The sequence below is a fragment of the Sporobolomyces koalae genome (assembly GCF_050403365.1).
Source record: "Sporobolomyces koalae JCM15063 DNA, S_koalae_JCM15063T_v1_ctg32, whole genome shotgun sequence".
Taxonomy (NCBI): domain Eukaryota; kingdom Fungi; phylum Basidiomycota; class Microbotryomycetes; order Sporidiobolales; family Sporidiobolaceae; genus Sporobolomyces; species Sporobolomyces koalae.
In genome coordinates, this window is record NW_027481739.1 from 17,183 (window position 1) to 37,484 (window position 20,302).

The 20,302-nt window shown below is 54.4% G+C and overlaps 5 protein-coding genes across 5 annotated transcripts; 1 reads left to right on the forward strand and 4 right to left on the reverse strand.

Moving 5' to 3' along the window:
• Positions 1-1,117: 1,117 nt before the first annotated feature.
• DBP2 (DEAD-box ATP-dependent RNA helicase DBP2) lies at positions 1,118-4,168 on the reverse strand (the record flags this gene model as incomplete). Its single annotated transcript, XM_076680097.1, has 6 exons — positions 1,118-1,465; positions 1,533-1,555; positions 2,667-2,684; positions 2,755-3,849; positions 3,915-4,040; positions 4,147-4,168. The coding sequence occupies 6 exons, from the start codon at positions 4,166-4,168 to the stop codon at positions 1,118-1,120; spliced, it is 1,632 nt and encodes a 543-aa protein (XP_076532730.1).
• A 221-nt stretch (positions 4,169-4,389) lies between these two features.
• Positions 4,390-6,512, forward strand: LAS1 (rRNA-processing protein LAS1; the record flags this gene model as incomplete). Its single annotated transcript, XM_076680098.1, has 8 exons — positions 4,390-4,503; positions 4,570-4,718; positions 4,795-4,960; positions 5,020-5,405; positions 5,469-5,858; positions 5,953-6,076; positions 6,161-6,241; positions 6,318-6,512. The coding sequence occupies 8 exons, from the start codon at positions 4,390-4,392 to the stop codon at positions 6,510-6,512; spliced, it is 1,605 nt and encodes a 534-aa protein (XP_076532731.1).
• Positions 6,513-6,715: 203 nt separating this feature from the next.
• Positions 6,716-8,116, reverse strand: CCP1 (cytochrome-c peroxidase; the record flags this gene model as incomplete). Its single annotated transcript, XM_076680099.1, has 7 exons — positions 6,716-6,787; positions 6,862-7,170; positions 7,258-7,380; positions 7,461-7,629; positions 7,711-7,740; positions 7,822-7,893; positions 7,986-8,116. 7 exons carry the CDS (start codon positions 8,114-8,116, stop codon positions 6,716-6,718), a joined length of 906 nt encoding a protein of 301 aa, XP_076532732.1.
• Positions 8,117-8,553: 437 nt separating this feature from the next.
• On the reverse strand, positions 8,554-14,860 carry JCM15063_004318 (uncharacterized protein; the record flags this gene model as incomplete). Its single annotated transcript, XM_076680100.1, has 9 exons — positions 8,554-9,120; positions 9,191-10,820; positions 10,882-11,147; positions 11,232-12,963; positions 13,034-13,114; positions 13,174-14,308; positions 14,374-14,479; positions 14,553-14,662; positions 14,740-14,860. 9 exons carry the CDS (start codon positions 14,858-14,860, stop codon positions 8,554-8,556), a joined length of 5,748 nt encoding a protein of 1,915 aa, XP_076532733.1.
• Positions 14,861-15,227: 367 nt separating this feature from the next.
• JCM15063_004319 (uncharacterized protein) lies at positions 15,228-19,517 on the reverse strand (the record flags this gene model as incomplete). Its single annotated transcript, XM_076680101.1, has 12 exons — positions 15,228-16,055; positions 16,125-16,526; positions 16,589-17,496; positions 17,579-18,281; positions 18,360-18,588; positions 18,658-18,708; positions 18,781-18,865; positions 18,924-18,967; positions 19,028-19,096; positions 19,166-19,230; positions 19,294-19,321; positions 19,402-19,517. 12 exons carry the CDS (start codon positions 19,515-19,517, stop codon positions 15,228-15,230), a joined length of 3,528 nt encoding a protein of 1,175 aa, XP_076532734.1.
• Between the last annotated feature and the right edge of the window lie 785 nt (positions 19,518-20,302).

Sequence of the window (20,302 nt, forward strand, 5' to 3'; positions counted from 1 at the left end):
CAACGTAAACTTGAAAAGAGTGGCACGGATTTTGAGCACAAGGAGAAGTGAACAGAACGGAATTTCCCTAGCAGCGATTCATCTACGCCTTTTTCTCTTCTTCCAAGTAAAAAGAGCCTTGTATGCAAAAGTTGCTCAAGAAACGCCGCCTAATTACGTGTACCCACAGTGCAAGAAGCGATTGTAACAGACGACTTGTACGCGAGTCCTTTTGAGACTCGTAAGACGCCAAGCTAAAAGTCAAGAGCATCAAGATGATATGGGTCTGGGCCGCAGCTTTTCGAGCTAATGCTGCAACTACAGCGAGCTCGAGCGCAAGAGTCTGAACCTGGGCTGCAGTATCAATCGATGAGCCGAGAGTCGAACGCAAGCCGCGCGCAATATTGTTACGCATGGACCTTGGTTGCTCCTTGCTTACAAAGCTCTCCTGCGATGGCTTTGACTTGCGATACACAAGTCATTCTTGTCAGCCTCGTTCTTGTCAGCCTCGTTCTTGAACTCGGTGACGACCGCTGGCGAATCAAAGCGCCACAACTGCGTAATTTCGGGATGGTGCGAAATCGTCACAATGACGCTCTTAAGGCAGGTCTTTGTCGAGTTTCGCGCACGGAAAAGCCAAGACTGCCAGCTCTGAGCAGCGGGGTCAGGTCTAATGTCGCACGACACGATCGACTTATTTCGCAAGCATCGGAATCGGGATCGTAGGCGGAATCAGAGCAGTTCTCGACAAAGCCGCGACAATCCGCATGCGAGGGTTCAGGACAGTTTCAGTCGATTGCGCCTGTCATAGCGAACCCAGTATCCAGAGAATAGTGCTTCGAACGGTAAAGTTGCTCGCGTGAGCAAATCGAAAAGAGGGAATGTTAAAAGAGATTGCGATTGTCTTCAAACAGCTGAATAATGATGATGTAGTAGAAGAAGCACACTGATGTTACAAAACGAGAGAGAGAAACAAAACGGTGTCTAGAGAAGAGAATCCAGAGTCGTGTAGAAGTAGGAAAACTTGTAAAGAATAGTCTCGAGAGGAATGTCGAAAAAAGCGAGGGGTAACAACCTGAGCGATAGGATGTACAGAGGCCAGGGAGAAGAGCGAGAGAAAGAGAGAAAGGGGCAATGTTTACCACCTTCCTCCTCCTCCTCCGCCGTATCCTCCTCCTCCTCCTCCGTATCCTCCTCCGCCGTATCCTCCTCCTCCTCCTCCTCCACCACGTCCTCCTCCACCTCGGTACCCACCACGACCACGTCCTCCACCACGTCCTCCTCCTCCACCACCAAAGTGAGCAATCTCTTGAAGTTGCGGTGGCACGTCTTGTTTCGCGTCGACGAGGATCTTGACGAGGTCCTTCGCGAGTTTGCCCTGGTCCGCTCCAATGTACGAGTACGCGGTACCCTTGGCTCCAGCACGACCGGTACGTCCGATACGGTGAATGTAATCTTCAATCTGGTTCGGCATGTCGTAGTTGATCTGGAAAGCCAAGTCTCAAGATTAGCTCCTGAATCGCAAAAGGATGGGAGATGATTCAGAGACGTACGACGTATCCAACATCCTTGACATCTGCGAGAAAGGCAAGAGAAAGAGAAGGAGACGAGTTAGTTTTTCTGCCATGCTCCCAAGAGGTCGCTCGCTCCAACACCCAATCTCCGGACGGTTCTGAATTCTCTGTGTTTCGCTCGGGCGGATCGTCGCAAGTCGAGAGAGAGAGGAAAGGATCGATGGTTGGGAGGGAAAAGGAAGAAGTAGGGTAGGTCGCGAGTCGGAAACGAGAGGATGAATCGAGTCCGTCAAAGATGAGGACGATCGCGCGCGTTCAGAGTCTGCTCGCTGGAGCATCATCTTGCGAGACGCTTCTCCTTGAACGCAAGAGGATCGAACCTCTTGAGAGAGAGAGAGAATGCTCGAACGAGACGACGACCCGGATGACCGAGAGCCCGTAACCAAGTGCAATCAAGGAACCCGGATCTGCTCGCTTGCGCGCGCAAATGATCTCGGGAGACTCCTAGACACCTGGACGACCTCGGAAACTGGACCGCAGACGCGACGCTCTTCTCGGCTCAGCCTCACGAGACGAGACCGGGGGAAGCGAAAGGGGATGAGGTTGAAGAACGTGTTGCATTGCGAAGCTGCTGCTGGCTGCTACCGAACCCCGAATGTGTGTTTTCGAAAAGAAATCGAAACGCGCGTCGCGAAGCGAACGACGAATCGAGATCCTCGATACACACACGCGCACAAACCGGAACCGCGACATGGTGTCTATCAAGGAGACACTCTTGGGCGAGAACTATGAACTGCTGATTCTCTACCCGGCGAACGACGACAAATCGAGAAACCCTCTTTTCGAAAAAGAAGAGTGATCTCGACGACATCGTTCCGGTAGAAAGGCAGTCGCAATTCTCGGCGAAGAGGCCTTGAAGGACGCGATCCGAGGTGCGGCGAGGGAGGGCAGGTTGTCGAAAGTCGCAGCAGGATCGTGAGTCGAGTCGCAGTCGAGAGGAGCGAGAGACGAGTCGGGTCGAAGATGAAGGTGAAAGTCGACAGTCGCAAAATGTCGATCGGACCGAGGCGGAGGCGAGAGAGCGAGAACAGGAGACCGAGACCGTCGGAATGGGGGGACGAACACGAGCGTCCAGAGAGAGTGAGAGAAGGAAGAACGAAAACAAAAACTTACCGAGACCACGAGAAGCAACTATGTACAGCAAGATAATTCGTCAAGACTTTTTTCAACGAAGACGATGAAGAGGAAGAAGAGAACGTACCATCCGTAGCAATCATGATCGGACTCCGTCCACTCTTGAACTCTCCGAGGACCCAGTCACGTTCTTGCTGTTGCTTGTCTCCGTGAATCGCGAGCGCGGGCCATCCGTCTTGTCGGAGGTACTTGGTCAAGTCGTCGGCGACTCGCTTCGTGGCAATGAAGATGAGGACCTTAGCGTTCTCGGACGAGATCTTCTCGAGGTGCTTGATGAGCTTGCCACGCTTCTCAAAGTCGGAGCAGACCTCGACGATCTGGGTAATGTTGACGTTGGCCGAAAGCTCGAGCGAACCGATCTGGACCTGGATGAAATCCTTGAGGTACGTGTGCGCGAGACGCTGAACCTCCTTGGGCCAGGTCGCCGAGAACATGAGGGTTTGACGGTCGGGACGGATCTGTTCGAGGATCTTCTTGATTTGGGGTTCGAATCCCATGTCGAGCATGCGGTCAGCCTCGTCCATGACGAGGTACGTGACTCGGCGGAGGTTCGTCTTGCCCGACTCGAGCATATCGATGAGACGACCGGGGGTCGCGATGACGATCTCACTTCCACGTTGGAGGTCACGGATCTGTCCTCCCTTGGGTACACCTCCGTACACGCACGTGTTGCGGATGCGCGACGACGAACCGAACTTGGTGCACTCCTCCTGGATCTGGACGGCGAGTTCACGGGTCGGGGCGAGGATGAGGACGATCGGGCCATCGCCGGGCGAGAGGAGGGGTTGAGCGTTGATGTGGATCATGGCGGGGAGGGCGAACGAGATGGTCTTTCCGGAACCGGTAGCCGAGATGGCGACGAGGTCGCGTCCCGAGAGGGCCATCGGCCACGCTTGGCACTGAATCGGGGACGGTTGGGTGAATCCAGCCCGCTTGATCTCGGCCATGATGTACGAGGGAAAGTTCATCTCGTCAAAGTTGGTGACGGGTTTCGGGATGTGGTTGCCGAAGATTTGAATCTCCTTCTCGCGACGGTACTCGGTCACCTCGCGTTCGGAACGGGCAGCGACACGCTTGTCCTCCTCGTAAAAGTTCTTCTCGAACTTGATCAACGAGGCCGGATCCCAGTTCTGGGCACGGAGACCGTCTCCGAGGTTGCTCACTAGGTCAGAGACTCGAGTCAGTATCTAGGGCGAGATGGAGCGCGGTCAAGGTCAAGGTACGTACTGCGGTCGCCTCCGTATCCTCCTCCTCCACCGTAACCTCCTCCACCGCCGTATCCTCCTCCGCCACCGTAGCCTCCGCCTCCTCCGTAGCCACCTCCGCCTCCGCCGTAGCCGCCGCCACCACCACCTGCACACGTATCTCGAGTCAGTCGTTGCGCGTACTAGTCACGCGCGCAGGGAGTGACCCAACGCAGACGCGAGGGAGAAAGGGGGCGAGCGAAATCACGACGCACCGTATCCTCCGTATCCAGACATGGTTCTAGCTAGTAGTGAGAGTGAGTGAGAGAAAGAAAGATCGAGTAGGTACGCTTCGTGCGAAGGCGAAGCGAGCGGGTGAGAGAGGAGAGAGAAGAAGAGGAAAACGCGAACCGGGGAGGAGAAGAGAGAAAAAAAAAAAGAGAGAAAAAGGGGCTCGCATACATCCTCCGACTGGGCCTCGCTTCGTGCATCAGACCCGCTCAGATCCTCGCCAAACCATGGTGTTGCCACATCGCACGGCCTGGACCACGAGGACCGAGTTCGAACAAGTGTTCAGCGACCTGTTTGCGTCTGAAGGGGACCGCGCACGCCAACTCGGCGGCTTGTCTAGGGTTCAGTCAACTTGTCTACTCCTCGCTCGCGTATCTCCGAGCTGACTTCTCGCGAGATACCACCAGATTGCAGTGTGCCAGTCGAGGGCTCAATGTCCTAGTGCCGTCGAGACGACCGCTCACCTGCTGAGACTGATTCTACTCGATTCCGACTTGGCGTCGACTCGACCTTCGGCTCACGAATTGCGTCTCAGTTACTCGATGACCCTCATCCGGTAAACTCTTTCTTCTTCGACCGACGCGGGCAAAACGCAACTGGAAATTGACGTCAACCCTTTTCCGCAAAAAAAGCTTTGTCAATTCGCTCGTCGATCCTCTCCAAACGGCGTACTATGCACGTTCAATCTCGTCTCTCGCGGCTCAACTCGGTTTGCCCTTGTGGTTTGTCGAATTGCGTCACCATGCAACTCACGAACAATTACCCGCTTTGCCCGTCTTGCGCCAAGGAGCTCGCGAGGTGAATCACTCAATATTCTCTCGCTATACAAGCACAGGCGCTCAAACCTCATATTATAGGCTCTCGATTGGCTGTACGGCCATTACTGGCTCCCAGCGCTCGCTTCCACCCCAGGCACCGCTTCGACTTCGACGAGTTCAACTCTACCCCCTCTTCCGCTCGAACCGTTCCTCGCATCCCTCGAGTCGTACAAACAATTGACGAAATCTCTACAAAAGGACGCTTCCCAAGCTGGCAAAGTCAAGAACGAGTTGGGACGAGTGTGGAGAGATCTCGAACGATGGGGAATCGACAACGGGATCTCTCCTTCGACATCATCGAGGAAATCGTTAAACCCGAATGGACTCGCACGAGTGACGGCGACAAGAACTCGAGAACGTGCGATCGAGACGGTCGCGGCAATCCTAGTGGACGAACCCGGATGGTTGATCCCGTTGGCGAAAAAGTGAAAACCATCTCCTCTTTCTCTGTTGTTCCCGACGTCGCTCACCCCTTTTTCTCTCCCAAGGAAACGTCCTTCGACTCGATCTCGACAGCTGTCATCAACCCTGGTCGAGCTCTACACTCCCTTGCTCGAGTTCCTCGACGAAACATTGTTCGCACCCTCAACCCCATCAGCGGAACCGGATGAAGAAGATCAAGACACGTTCATCGATGTGTTGATCGCACGCATGGTCGAGATCCTGTGTAGTAGCAGTACAACCACAGATCCGAACAATTTCGACCATTCTCCTGCCCAACAAGATCAACCCGATCCTACCGTACATTTGACTCTGCAAGCTTGGATCTTGCACCTCTTGCCCTTTCCAGATCGTCAACAACAACTCGAAGACGGTTCAGGAGGAGGAGAAGTAGTTCAAGGGATTGTCAAAACGTGTTTGATCGCTGCAACTCCATCGTACGTTGCAATCCCCTCCTTTCCATTTGACCAGAACCCCACCTTTTTGATCCTGAATTGACCCTCTGTCGGTTGTCCTGTGAATTCATTCAAGGTCAATCGCTCTCGTCGATTCAATCTTGCAACGAACGATCAACTCGATGCCGACCTTGATCAATCGAGTCGAACCTCTGTTACAAGTCGTTCGAACGAACCTTGAAACCAGTTCATCTACTTTCGTATGTCTTTTCTCTTTCCACTTTGGATTCGAATCTCTTTCTTCTCTTCTACCGGAGACTCACCTTTTTGTGCTCGATATTCAGGTTGAAAGCGTCAAGGTTGAAGAAACTGATCGAGTATTGGAAACCATCCTACATCGAGCTGAACAAATCGAGAAACAACTCGTGAGCAAATCCCTTTCTACCAATCTCTCTTTTTGACTTTAAACTGAAAAAAGGGCTTCTTGGGGGAAACAAAAAGGCTTCAAACTCGATGACGGGTACGATCAATAATGCAGGAGATCCTGTATCGATCCCAACAACAACGACAGCGACGACTGGTGGTTCTGGATGGGAATTCGTCCAAAATTTCAGACCTAGTCCAATCGGAGCGTTGCCCACAGGAGGATTCGAAACTTTGGATCTATCTCGCGAGGTCGAGATGGTGGTTGCGTAGAAGGGCGATCTATCCCGTCCGTCTACAGAGGACCCCGATGCAATCGATCCAGATTAGCAAAGAGAGCTCGATTGGTAAATCGCATCGACAGTGTAATACGAGCACGAGGGTGACACCAAATTCGACAGTTGCATGTATAGAGAGATGTACAGACGATAACAAAAAGACAGAGAAGAGTAGGGTTGGAAAGGGTATGGTATTCTTCAAATCTTTGCTTTCGCTTCCTGTTCCTTCTTCTCTCCTGCTTCCTTCGACATCTGAGGTGCTGCCTCGTACTGTCAAAGCATGCTCGTCAGCAATCAATTGATTCTTGCAAAAAGAGTCCGAGATCAAAATGATAAAAACTTACAGGTTCGGAACGATCGACTCCGAGTTCAATCAATTTGGCAAACACGTTTGCGAAATCTTGGTAGAACCGATCTCGATCCGCAGCGTAAATCTCGACATACTTCTTGAACTTGGGGTCCGAGATCAACGCGAGGTCGGTCGGGAGCATCATGAGTTCTTCTCCGAGGTCTTCGTTCTTGTATTGAATCGGTCCTTCCCATTCCTTCTTCTCCCATTTGAACTTGTGCAGCATCTTGTAGTACTGCGTACTGAACTTGGTTGGCGTGACCGACCACGGACCAACAAACCCAGATCGATCTGCGTGACAACGCTGCAGCGTCCATGAAAAGGGCATCAATATTCTCAGAACTGATAGGAGGGTTCTGATCCCTCAAGTAGCAGAGGAGAAAAGCTTTACTCCGAGCGAGTGTGCACCCGAGAGGGCAACGATCTCTTGGTCGTTGAATCCCATGCGGTAGAAAATGAATCGTAGGTGTTCCTCGGCTTGTGCACCATCAGGCAATCGACCTCGTGGAGGACACTGTTCGAGTTTTCACACCGTTCCATCGCGAAGTCAGCATCGAAGCGATGGGAAGTGAGAGGCAAAACGTGTGCCCGGACCTTGGAGTCGTCGACGAAATCAGTTCGTCCTGGTTTCCACTGGACTTTCGGTCCTCCCATCTCTTCGATCGCGGTGACTCCTGCAAGGGTCCACAGATCGGCGTACGTGATCCACGGGAACTGTTCCTTGACGGGTTCAAGGAACAACCGGGCGTGTTCGAGTCCAGCACTGGCGAACAAGGGAAAAAGGCGCAACGTTTTCGTCAATGAGCATTTAAAGAAAACGACCCTAGAATGGGCTTGTACTCACTTGGCCGGATCGCCTCCTTCGCACTCGTACCTGCAGCAAACAAAACCCGTCTGAGACGTCAGACGGTGATTTCATGCGCAAGAATGTCTTGACTGGCATGGCGTTTCTTACCTCATACCAGCTCCGTTCGATCCTCCCGTGTTGGTCTCCTTGTCGTACGTACCACTGGCATGCCAAGCGAGCCTGCAATTGATTCAATCCCGCGCCCCGCCCCCCGCCCGAGAGAGTCAGTTTCGGTTGGTTCGAGGATCTGATCGGGGTTGTTGTGCTCGTACCTGACAAAGACCGGTCCAGCACTACCATCATCGTATCCAGGCTGAGGGATGAGTTTCGCGATCTCGCGCCGGACAGCGTCGTAGTCGCCTTTGTTGGAAGACGAACTCGAGTCGTTGGTGGGGGCTGGCATCGTCTTGTGGTCCTACAGTTGGCGTACAATCGAAATTTCAAGTATCTTTGGTGGGGTGGGTAAAGAGTTCGATGGTTGAGCGATAGACGATCGAGAGGTGCGGAGAGAGTTGCGCGGGAGCGATGCGCGCGGAGGAGAAAGCGGCAACCTCGGTTCCCGACTTGCCGAAATTACAAATTCGCCCAATAGAAGCGCAAACAATTCTTGAGACTCGCCACAAAGAATCTCTCGCCATACAGTCATGAGATAGCAGAGTCACGGTGCATGCGCGAGCTACAAATGCACAAGAATGATGTAGATGCGGAAATAAAAAAGACGGGACGAGCTAGCCAGATGTCCATCTTTCATCGAGACCAGAAGCGTCGAGGGAAAATCGAAAGCCAAGGGGAAATCTACAAGGTATAAAATAGTAAAGGGAGGGAAGAAGGATTCCTTCCTCAAGCTGTCGGCAGAGTCGCTGTCGAAGAGGTCGTCGACATGCCACTCCGACTGCGCTTCTTGGCCGCTGCCAACTTGGCCTTGAGGTCGTTCAGTTTCGCGGTACCTCCAGGTCCGGTCGTCGGCGGTTTGATAGGACCATCTGCCGACGAGTTGACCAGACTCGACGAGATCGGAGTAACCGCATTCTCGTCGACTTGCTGTAGCGCAGGCCGCTGCACATGGTGTTCCGGTTTGAGGGGTGCGACCGAGTCGACTCGCTTCGTTGATCTCAAAGTCGCAGCAGGGTTCTCCTTGTCGAGCACGAGCGAGACCGGGCGGCTCGCTACGATCGCACGGGGTTCCGATGATCCTCCGGCGGTGGACGATGGGTCAAACTCTTCGGGAGCCCGGCGTTTCTTCGTCGCAGTCGTCGACGAAACTTCGCTGAGAGGCGGGGACGATTGTAGCGGGACGGTCGCTGGAGGAGGTGCAGATCTGGCTTGCAGGAGGTCCCGTTGGAGAGTCGCAAGTTTCGACTTGAGTCTCTCGATCTGCGCAACGTACTTCTTTTGCATCTTGAGCGCCTGTCATCGACACTGCTTGCATTGTCAGCTGGACAGATCGGCGGAGCATGGCAGGGCAAAAGTGGCTCGCCTCGATCAGTTTCTCGTCCGCTTCGTCCATTTCCTCCATCCTCTCCTGTAGAACGGTCTCGAGCTCTTCGATTCTGTTCTCCTTGTCGACGTTGGATTGGGTCAACGAGCCGAGCTGTTTCTCCGTGCCTTCGAGCCACTCGAGTGCTTCTTGCATCTTCTGCTCATGCTCTGCCTTGAGCGCGGCCGTGCCCTGTTCTGTGCTCGCTGCGATACCTTCGACGTCTTTCAGAAATGTAAAGCAATCAGTTTTCCAGTCGGAAATAGTGTGACAAGCAAGGCAGTCCAGTAGCTCACGACTTTCAAGTTCATCAACCCTAGCCCTCAAGCGCTCGACCTCGATCGAGAGCGCTTCGGCTTCAGCTTGCGAGGCTCGACCAAGTTGACGCAGAGTCTGAATCTCCTGCGCTGCTCGTTCCGCCGCAGCTTGAGCTTTGAGTGTCGTGTCCTGCTCGGCTCGTACCGCTTCATCCGTTGCCGCCAGAGCAGCGACTGTATTTGCTCGCTCATGCTCGATGGACTGCGAGAGACTGTCGATTTCCCGATGGGCAGTCTCGAGTTGAGCCGAAATCGTTGCGACTTGTTCATCGTCGACACCTCGTCCGGTTGAAACGTTTTCTTGTGCAGCAGCGAGCTGTTCCTCGAGGACCGAGATACGTCGCTGTGCCTGTTCGTGCAAGATGGCGATCTCTTCGGCTTCCACGAGTTGGCGCTGTAAACTGATGATCTGAGATTTGGTTTCTTCGGCGTGCTCGAGCGCGAGGCGTTGCTCCTCAGCAAGGGTTGCGAGCCGTCCATGTTCGTTCGAGAGCACGTCATGTTGTGCTTGCACCGATTCCAGGATAGTCTGAGAAGCTTGAGCTTGTTTTTGCGAAGCAGCGAGATCCAAGAGTGCTTGGGCAAGACGGCTCTCAACGTCGGACAATTGCGACTCGAGCGCGGTGACCTGCTCTCGAGCAGCAGCGGTAGATGCATTCGAGACCTCTTGAGTATCGCGCTGGGTCGCTTCGAGAGATTCGATCCGGTTCATGGCCAGGGCGAGCTCAGCCGTCTTGTTTTCGACATTCTGCGCGAGCTCGTCGACGAGCGCCGTGTCCGTCTGATGCGCGTTTTCAAGCGCTGTGAGAGACGCGCGGAGGGACTCGACCGTCGTCACGAGCTCGTCCCGTTCGATCTCAAGTACGCCGTATCGCTCTTGCAAACTGTCGACAGTTCCTCGTGCTTGCGTGACTTGATTCTTGTGTCCAAGTGCGGCTTGACGAGCAACGTCGAGTTCAGCTTGCAGGACGAGGGTTGATGCGGTAGCTTGTCGGCTGGCAGTCGCTAAGCGTTCTTCGAGCGTTGCCAGTTGCTGCTCGAGTTCTAGGCGTGTCGCGAGCTCCTCTGACAATCGCTGCTCGAGCTCGGCGAGATCCGATGGAGATGAAGGCGATTCGGCAACGACCGTCTCGTCCCCTACGTGTTCCTCTTCGTCGTCATCGTTCCGGCTCGTCGCGACGTCACTCTCGTGCAAAATTGATTTTTCTTCTTCGTCTTCGTCGTCTTCGATTGCAACGCGAACGGCCAGGTTGAGCTGCAGGAGGGAGATGGATCGTTCTCGTTCGCTGATCACTGCCGTTTGTTCCGCGAGTCTGTCACGACAGACTATAATGTGAGCATGGTTCGACAGGAGAGATACGACATGAGCCTCACTTTGAACGAAGATCTGAAACATCAGATTCAAGCGTTGCGCACAAAGCTGCGAAATCAGCTAGCGAGTTGCTCTGCACTGCTTGCTCGATTGCTCGCGCATCAGCCAATTCCGCTTCGAGTTGAGCGATGCGTTGATTGGCTTCACTCGCCGCCGCATGTTGACGGTCGAGCTCGACGGTCGCTTCGCGCAAATCTGCACGGAGAGAGTCGAGCGTCGAGTTGAGCTCGACGTTGGAAGTGTTGGCCGAATCGAGTTGAGCTCGAATCTGATGGATTCGGGTAGCCAGTCATTGTTCTATCAGTCGCGCGGACGGAACGCAATGCGGAACGAGTCAAGTTCGAAGACTCACAGTTTCAGCAGATCGAGATGCAGCTTCAAGCTCGCCCTCGAGTGCCCACGCACTCTCGCGCTCGACCTGGTGGTCTCGCTGAACTTTCTCTGCCTCTCGCAATCGTTTCTCAAACTCGTCGACTTTGCCGGTCGCAATTCGGAGGTCTTTTGTCGCCGCTTCGAGTTCGTCCTCGATCCTAGTCTTGTCCGTTCGCGCGAATCGCAATGCCTCTTCAATCTTGGCATTCGTGTCGCACTCGTTCTTGAGCGCGACCGACTTGTCGAGCAGGTCGACCTCCATGATGCTCAATTCGCGCACCTTGGTCTGTTCCGACTCTTCGAGGCGTTTCTGCAACGACTTGACGCGGAAGTCGGCTTCGGTGCGAGCAAAGTCGAGGCGTTGGCGCAACTCGTCTCGCTCCTCGCGAAGACGCAACACGAGTACACTCGCGTCGGAACCGGGAGAGAGCCCGAAAGAAAGGCTTGTAGGGGATGGGGAGGGAGGACCCAGAGGGGATGGCGGTACCGCAAGGTCTCGAGTGGAGTTGGTCAAGTCTGCCTGGGATTGATCGAGAGCATCTTGAGCGTCAGACAATTTGTGGCGAGTCTCGTCGAGTTCTCCTTGGAGTCGACGAACGTCCTCTTGAGCGGTTTCGAAGCGCGCGTGAAGGGTGTTCAACTCGAGTTCCGCCTCTTTGCGCTGTTCCTCTGCCGCCAAGCGCGTTTCCTTGAGATCCCATCCGAGCGAGTCGAGTCGAGTCTCCGTCTCGCCGAGAATGTGGCGCAACGCCTCATTGACCGTCAACTGGCGTTGAAGGTCCTCGATCTCGCTCTCTTGATCCCGGAGACGCAGTTGCATCGCGCTCACTTCCTGCAGGTGATCGAATCGTTCCTCGTCGGCAGTCGCGCGTGCGTCGTCGAGCTGATTGTGCAATTCGTTGTTCTCTCGCTCGAGATCGTCTCGTTCGTGCTGCGAGAAGCTGTCCTCCTTCGCGTTCGCTTCGAGTTGATCCCTCGCATCCTCGGCAGCCTCCCTTGTGCGACTCTCGTGGCTGAGCAAACCTTCGACCGTCGAGAGTTGGGCTTTCGTTTCATCGAGTGTCTTCCTCGCACTCTCGAGCTCGAGACCGAGCTGCAAGGCTGAGCCGCGCTCCGAGTCGAGCGCGTCTTGCAATTCGGTGACTCGAGTTTCGAGCGCAACGATACGCTCGTTGAGACCTTGTTGGGCTTGTTCCGCCGCCCATTCGTCCGTGCTTGATTCGTCGATGCGTTGTCTCAGCGAGGCAGCCTCTGCCTCGATCTCTACAAGTCTCGCTTCGAGCTGCGCGAATTCGACGTCATCGTGTGAGCGAACTGGCAATGCATCGAGCCGATCGATTTGCGAAGCGAGAGTCGCGAGCGATTCAGTATGCTCGAGACATTGTGTCGCAAGTTCGTCTCGTTCGGTTGTGAGCTGGGTGACCGATTCTTGTGTGCGTTTCGCGAGAATTTCGTGTTCTTCTGCGACTTGTCGCAACTGTGCGTGTGACGAGTGAGCTTCATCGAGCTGCGCCGAGACGTTTGCGAGTTCTCGACTCTGAGCTTCAAGGTTCGTCGACAATGTGTTGACTTCGTCGCTGACAGACTTGTGAGCTGACACGAGTTCCTCGTGACGCTCCAGTCGATTCGTCAGAGAATCGATTTCGTTTGTGCGTTTGAACAATTCCGCTTCGAGGATTGCAATTTGAGCCTCGAGTTTCTCTGAGTCGTTGCTGTGGGCATTTCCAAGAGCAGAGAACCGTTCAATTCGAGAAGCAAGACTCAGGAAAAGCACTCGCTTACGCCTGGTTATCTTGCTCGAATTCGACAACAGGTGATCGCTCAGATTGCGCCTGCGACAAAAGCGTTTCGAGGTGGTGACACCTGGGAGAAAGCAAGAGTCAGAAAAACCATGTGCGACAGGTTGTGATCGAAACACGCACTCTTCCGCTGCGTCCTTCAATTGACGTTCGAGCTCCTCGATCGAACCCTGCAGCTCTTCCATGTCCTCCTCTTGCGCTTCTTTCTCTGCTTCGATGGCCTTGAGGTCTTCGATCTCTGCCTGCAACTCGTTTCGTTCCTCCTGTGCAGCCTCCATCGCGTCAGTGTGACTCTCCTCGAGGAAAGCGAGTTCGTTCTCGAGTTCGACACATTCCTCCTCCTTCTCCTGTAATGCTTCTTCTAGTTGAGATTGACGAGCTGTAGACTGTTCGTGCAATCGCTGGAATTCCTCTCGGTCGCCTCTAGTCCGTTCAAGTTCGCTTTCAAGTTGTTCCAATTCTCGAATGAAGCTGTTGAACTGATTCTCGAGATCCTGCTTCTCCTTGCGTGCGACCTGAGTGACGGCTTCGATCTCGAGTTTCGAATCGTCCACCTCGTCTCGCATCGCTTCAAGTTGTTCCTTCGAGGACCTTTCGAGCGCGATCAACTGATTCTCGACTTTCAACAGCTCATCCTTCTTCTTTGCAAACTGATCCTGCGTACGCTCGAGGGTCGATTCGAGTTTGTCGATGGTCGATTGAGCCGATTCGAGGTCGGAAGAGAGGACCGAGATCGTATCTTGTGCGGAAGCGAGGGAACTTTCGAGTTGAGCCACTTTCGCAACTGCTTGGGAAGTGTTGACCACTGTCGGTCCAGACGAGTTGGAGGACGAGGAAACCGAAGGTCGACGAGCCGGTAATCTCGAAGGTCCTGGGATTGAAGAATGGGTTGAAGCGGATGAAAGGGGTCGGATCAAAGATGGTTGCGCTTGTGGCGTTGTTTCCGAAGTCGAAGTCGAAGTGCGGGACCTGGACCCGGTCGAGGACGACGCAGCTGGAATGCCCGAATGGAACCCGAATCTCCCTCGAGACGCGTCGTTCGGCGCGATCGAAGACCTTGAAGGGGGTCGAGCAATCTTTGAAACAGGTGCTACAGTATCCACCTCGTTTGCGCGACTCTCCCTTATCCTTTCGAGGTCAAGCTGTGTCTTTTGCAGCTCAGTCGTGAGCTGATGAACACGCTTCTCGAGCGCAACTTTCTCTTGTGCAACTTTTTCGGTCGCGACAGTAGCGGATCGGACCGATGTCACTTCGAGCTCTGCATTTTAGATAACAGTCAGGACATTATCGCTTGCAAGGGAGAAGAGAACGCAAGTATCGTACGATAGGTGAGCTTTTTGATTTCACCGTCTCGTTCTTTGAGGGTGGCCTCAGCAGACAAGAGTGCGGTTTCGGCATTGTCCTTCTGTAGTTTGAGATTATTGAAGGCCTGCGTGAATGCAACAAGAAGATTCAGAAATGGTAATCCAAAGTTGACTGAAGAAACGATCGCAAGCACTGACGTCTGTCTTTTTGCGAAGAGCTTCCTGAGCCTGAGCAGTTTGGCCTGCTTCGTGTTGAGCCTGCGAGGTAGCGGGACGAGTGAAAAGTGTAAGCGAACGAGATGGAGGTCCTGGCAAGGGGAAGAGGGAAAACGACTTGCGCGGTAGTTTGCCTCTTTGACCAGATTCTGCAAGTTGACGTTCTCACTCTTGATCGTTCGTACTTCGTTGTCTCGATCGACGAGTTGGTCCTCGAGTTTCTGCTTGGCGCGTTTGAGCGACGCGAGTTCAACTTCGTGCGCGGTTTCTTCCGCTGGCCAGTTGGGCATCGTCACTCGCGGGGCGCAGGAGATTGTCGCGTCGTCCCCTTGTGCTACTGTCTTTCGTGATGTTCGAAGCGAGGGCCGGCGATGATGAGCTGAAGAGCTCCAAGTCGGTTGTTTTGATCTTGCGCGCGCGCTCTCGACGCGTCGCTCATCTGAGACCGACTCTCGCTTCAGTCTCTTCGTATTTCGTACAATATGACAGGGTGTGCGTAGTAATTAGAGTAGGTCTACGTAAATATGCGAGGGAAAACCAAAGTAGAAAAGGAAAAACGAGGAAACGTGCGAACTAGGCTAAGAGCAGGTGGCAGAGTAAGGATTAAAGGAGTAATTATAGACAAGAAAAATAGGTAGAGACAAGGACATGGTCTCTCTACTCGGTCGCGCGCTTCGACGGAGTTCGTCTCACGCTCAATCCGCTACCAACGACCGGGAGCGGACGTCCAATACCCGAGCCTCCACCTTCTCGGTTCGGTCGGTTCACCTGTGCGAACCTGATCGAAGGTCCGCTCGCGTCGTTGTCGGGTTCCGGAGTCGGCACTCGCGACCGTCCTCGATTTGGACTCGTTGCTTCGGGCGAGCCGGCATTCGCGGTCGAGTCTTTCGGGTTGTTGTGGTTGCCGCCACGGAACAGGTCGCGCACGGCCGCCATCGCCGAGCTGTTCTGGCGACGGGCAGCAGGTCGACTCGCACCGCCAGCTGATCCGAGTGCTCGTGGCGATTCGTGAGCTTCTTGTTGCTGCTCGACGTCTCCCTCTTCTTCGTCCGAAACTGGATCGATCCGGTCCGTGCGAACGAGCGCGAATCCAGTCGACGGTCGACGAGGTGCCGGCGACGGGGTGCGAGAGCGCGAAGGCGTTCGCGAAGCGCCTCGAGTTTGTGCAGCTTCCGCTTCAGGCTCCTCCTCGATACGTTCAGGTCCTGTCTCGGTGATCCCCGGGGTCGAAGGTGCCGACGAGTCTGACTTTTTCTGTTTCGAGCTGATCCCGGATCCCGATGCCACCGGTTTCCTCTGCTGTCGTTCCGAATCCTCCTGGCGTTGCTTCGACAGGTGGAAGATCTTGGCCAACTCTGCCTCGAGCGCCTCGGTCGAATGACCGAGCCCTTGCAACGCCGAAAGATGACGTTTCGCTCGAGCGTGTTTCTCGTCGGGAGTGAGATCTCGCACGGTCGTCTTGCCGTCAGCGCGTTCCGTGACAACCTGAATGCATGCAGGCCCGAGATCAGCTTGAAATTTCAATGTATGCCCTCCGAGTACAGAGACACGTACCTTGTCGCCTTCGACCCATTCTTTGTCACCCCTGCCTGGGCTCGAATCTCGATAGTGTCGCTCCTTGCGGCACCACGCATCTCGCTCGAGCTTCTCCTTCTTCTTGCGATCCTTCTCCTCTTGAGACATCTTCTTGTCCTGGGAGCTGCCACCGCCTCCGAGTACGGCAGCACCGATCGAAGAACCTTGTCGCATCATCTTGGCGGCGACGCGTTTGACCGCTCCTTCCTCGTGGTCTCCTTCGCCATGCTGAGATCGCATCTTGTCCTTCTCTTCGTCAATCATGCCATGGGGTACGTCGTACACTCGCTTGTTCGGGTGCTTTTTGGCCTTGCGGGTCGCTTCGGGGTTTGCATCTGGGTCGATCACTTCGACTTCTCCATCTCCATGATCGATGATGGTCTGTGAACACAAACGAGTGAGTATAGAATGAGTCTCCAACGAGAGCAACACAACAAATGTACCTTGCGGCCTTCTTGCCAAGTCTGAGTACCTCGACAGTACCTCGCCTCCAACCGCGGATCTCGTTTCGCCGGTTTTGTCGGTTTTCTCTTCGGGGACGGGGTGCGACTCCTCGACCCTGATTCGTTCCGCTGTCTCTCTTTGCCCTTGAGTTTCGCAGCCATTTTCTCCTTGTACCGTCTCTTGGCCTCTTTCGAGTCGTCCGCGTCGGCACCAAGGTCCCCTAGAATGTTACGAGGCGGGTTGTCGTCCATCTCGCGACGTTCGTCTTCCTCGATATCGCGCCCATGTTTCGCCTCCCGCTTCCTTCCCCTCTCGACGTCTTCATCAGTCTCGACTTCCTTTGACACTTCCGCACCTCCTGTCTCTTCAATGTCACTCTCGTGTTTGTCGACTTCATGTCGTTCGGCCTCGTCGTCTTCTTCTTGTTGACGTTCCTTCTTCTTGTTGCGCAACTCCTCCTGTTTCCCTGCTCCTGCTTTGTCGTCCGTAGGGGCTCCAAACATGGCCGCCGTACCTTCATCCTTGTCGACGTCTTCAAGTGTGTCTCGATCGTCTTCCGATTCGTTTCGTTTCTTCTTGCCCCCCGACTCGTCCGCGATTGTGTCACTTCCACTTTCAGTCTCGTGACTTCCTTCTCTCGAGATCGCTCCTTTCTCGGCAAGACTCTCGGGACTCTGTGGTTGGGGTTCGTCGTCTTCGTCTCGGTTGATGACAATATCTTCGGCTCGAGTCGCGCGTTTGACTCGAGACATCCAACTCGGTTCGTTGGCACCATCTCGACCTGAAATCGAGAACGTCGTACCGAACCGAGAGTTGCCCGATTGTGCCGTGAGCGTGCGCGAGAAAGATTGAACTCGAGAGTGAACCCTTCGTCCGAGCGTGAAGAACGAGATGGTAAGTCCATGAACTGTCGCGCAATCGGGAAATTAGCGAAACGAAAAAAAAGGCGTCGGGTTTGTCAAGGGATTCAGTAGAGAATTGGATCTCACCAAGAATCGAAGACAAGACGATGCAGTACGTGACGGGTACGACAATGAGCGCGAGGAGTTCAATCTTGTCCGCAGGAGGAATCTGAGGGGTCGGCAGTTTCGAAGCCGCGAGGGTCGAGATGAAGATGGCGCCTACACCCATCGGTCCAAAGTGACCAGCAAAGATCGCTTCTCGCCTCGTCTTGATGTCTGGGATCCACCATTGGAGCGCATACATGCCGGGCAGCCTGCGAAGCGTCAGGATGCCAAGACACAGCAGGATCATCCTCCACGGGGTCAAAGTGGTCGCGACGTTGTTCCACGCCGAGAACGGCATCGTCGCTCCAATGTAGATGAAAATGGCAGAGTTGGCGAGTAGATCGATCGTCGAGGAGAAATTCGACTCTTCGATAGATTCGGTGAACCAATCGTCCCAGGCGAATGCAGTTCCGCATGCGAACGCAGCGAGCAAATCGTCCGAGCCGGCGAGGGTCGTCAATCCAGTCACGAGGAGTGACAAGGCGACGTACATGGCCACCATGGATTCTCGATCGATCAACTCGCGGCGTTTCGAGAACTTGAGCATCTTGCGCGCGACGACTCCGACGACCGCTCCAATGATGATGCCGAGTAGAATCTGATACAGAAGCACAAGAAGGATCCAGTATCCCACCGATTCGCCCACCGAATGATGCCCGCGCAAGAGGAGGAAGAGCGCGAGGTACTGAATATTTTTTGGTCCAGAGGTTGTCGGTCAGGTTCGAGAGCGAAGAGATGTATTGGAAGAGGAAACGGTACTGACCAGGAATGGGAAAGCTGCACCATCGTTGCAGCCGGATTCGGCTTGCAGGACGTGTCGGATGTGACTCGGTACGTGTTCTTGTGCGAATTTACCTTTACCGACGACCGACGACGCGAGAATCGGATCGGTAGGAGTGACTCCCGCTGCGAGGACGAGTGCTGGCAAAAACTCGAGTCCCGGAATGATTGCGTACATGAGCGCGCCGGCAATCATCCAACCCATCAACATGCTACGGAATTTCGGGACGCGTCAGCACGAATGCATACCGAAACATTTACTCGAGGTAGAAAACACTGACATGGGCCCGAGAAGCATTGCCAGACTCTTCCAGTGTCGCAAGACGTAAGCCCTGCCACGCAAACCCGGACCAGATGAGTTGCGACGCTCGGACAAAAAATGAGAGTGAAGTTGAGAGACAGACTTGGGCAACTCGACGCCGACCGCAAAGACCGAGAGGGCGATCACGATGCGAGTGAGCTCGAGGGTGATCTCGTCGGTGTGGTGACCTGCCAAGCTCGAAGATTTCAGCAGCTGCATTGAACGAGCATAGACGGCTGAGCTCACCTTCGGCCCACGTTCGCGGGGCAAAGATACCAGCGCCGTATGCACTGTCACAGATAAGATGAGATGACAAGCTTGCACGATCAGAAGCGCCGATTGAAACTCACGAGAATGCAATGCCAAAGCAAGTTGCGATGATGGCTTCTCCAATGTACATTCGCTCCTTGATGAAACCGCTGCAGGCGTTCGTTAGAGTCACGGTCAGCTCAGACATGTACCGCGATGAATCGGCTATCGAAACGCACGAGAAGAGACCGAAGAAAGTGATGAAGAGCGTCAGGATGGTAATCGCCAAATGCACAATGTTGACCTGTATACGACAAGTATGATGAGCTCTGGCACTGTTCAGCGGGGGAGTCGGACGAGGACGCGCCTCGGTCACGACCATGAACATTTCGTGACTGCCAAAGACACCACGAACAAGGAGTGTCAGTATTCGTCGTGGCAGTACGACCATCAAAGGTCAAGGTTCAAGACCTACGATGCCTCTTCAAACGTGCCAGCTCCTTCATACAGTTCAGCGTCGGCGGGGTCGACTGACGCAGGGTGGAACGCCTCGGACCGCTTGAGCAGCCATGACAGTACCTTGGCGACCATGGTCTCCGTGTGACCGCTCTATCGAGTCGCTTGTGCCGATACGGCGAGCGTGAGCGCGGAGAACCGGGTTGCAAGTCTGCAAGGGGCGTTGATCGATTCCAAACGAATCTAGACGCTGGGCGTGCCGACGAGGGTTTGTTGCACCCGGGGCAGTCGCAGTCGAGCTCTTGAGGAAAGCCGGGGATGTGTTGATCGACTTGAGCGCGATGGACAGAGATAGGTCGCAGCCAAGGGCCCAAGAGTTATCGCGATCTTAAGCTGCGTCTTTGCTTTTGGCTTGGCCTGTTCCCCTCTCTGTCTACTTCTCCATCCCCATTCTCGCACTTGCTCATTCTGCGAGTCACATGCGTCGCTTGACTGTGGTACTCGTGCGCCGTATACGTGCACCTGAAACGAGGATTTGTTCGCGTTTGCTCGCGCGGCGGTGCGTCTGACGTCGACGACATTCGACATCGACCAAAATCGCGCACATAGACCCTTTGCTCAGGAGACACTATTGCAGTCCACATGTGCATGGCTTGGACTGCTGCTGATGATTCGAGATAGAGCTGTCGACGCGATTCAAAACTCGACGGCGGATGCACTTGACCGCGGCGCGAGCAGCTGTATCCCGGGTAAGACATGGAGTAACACGAGCTTGATCGTAGCGAATATTAGGCCCTTGTGGATGAGAATGAGCATATTCGTGTGCTGCAAACGAGAACATGTCCCTCGTCACGCTCGCTTGCGGGTCTTGATTTCGACGCAGCGCTTCTATGGCTCGACTCTCTTTACTCGACAATTGA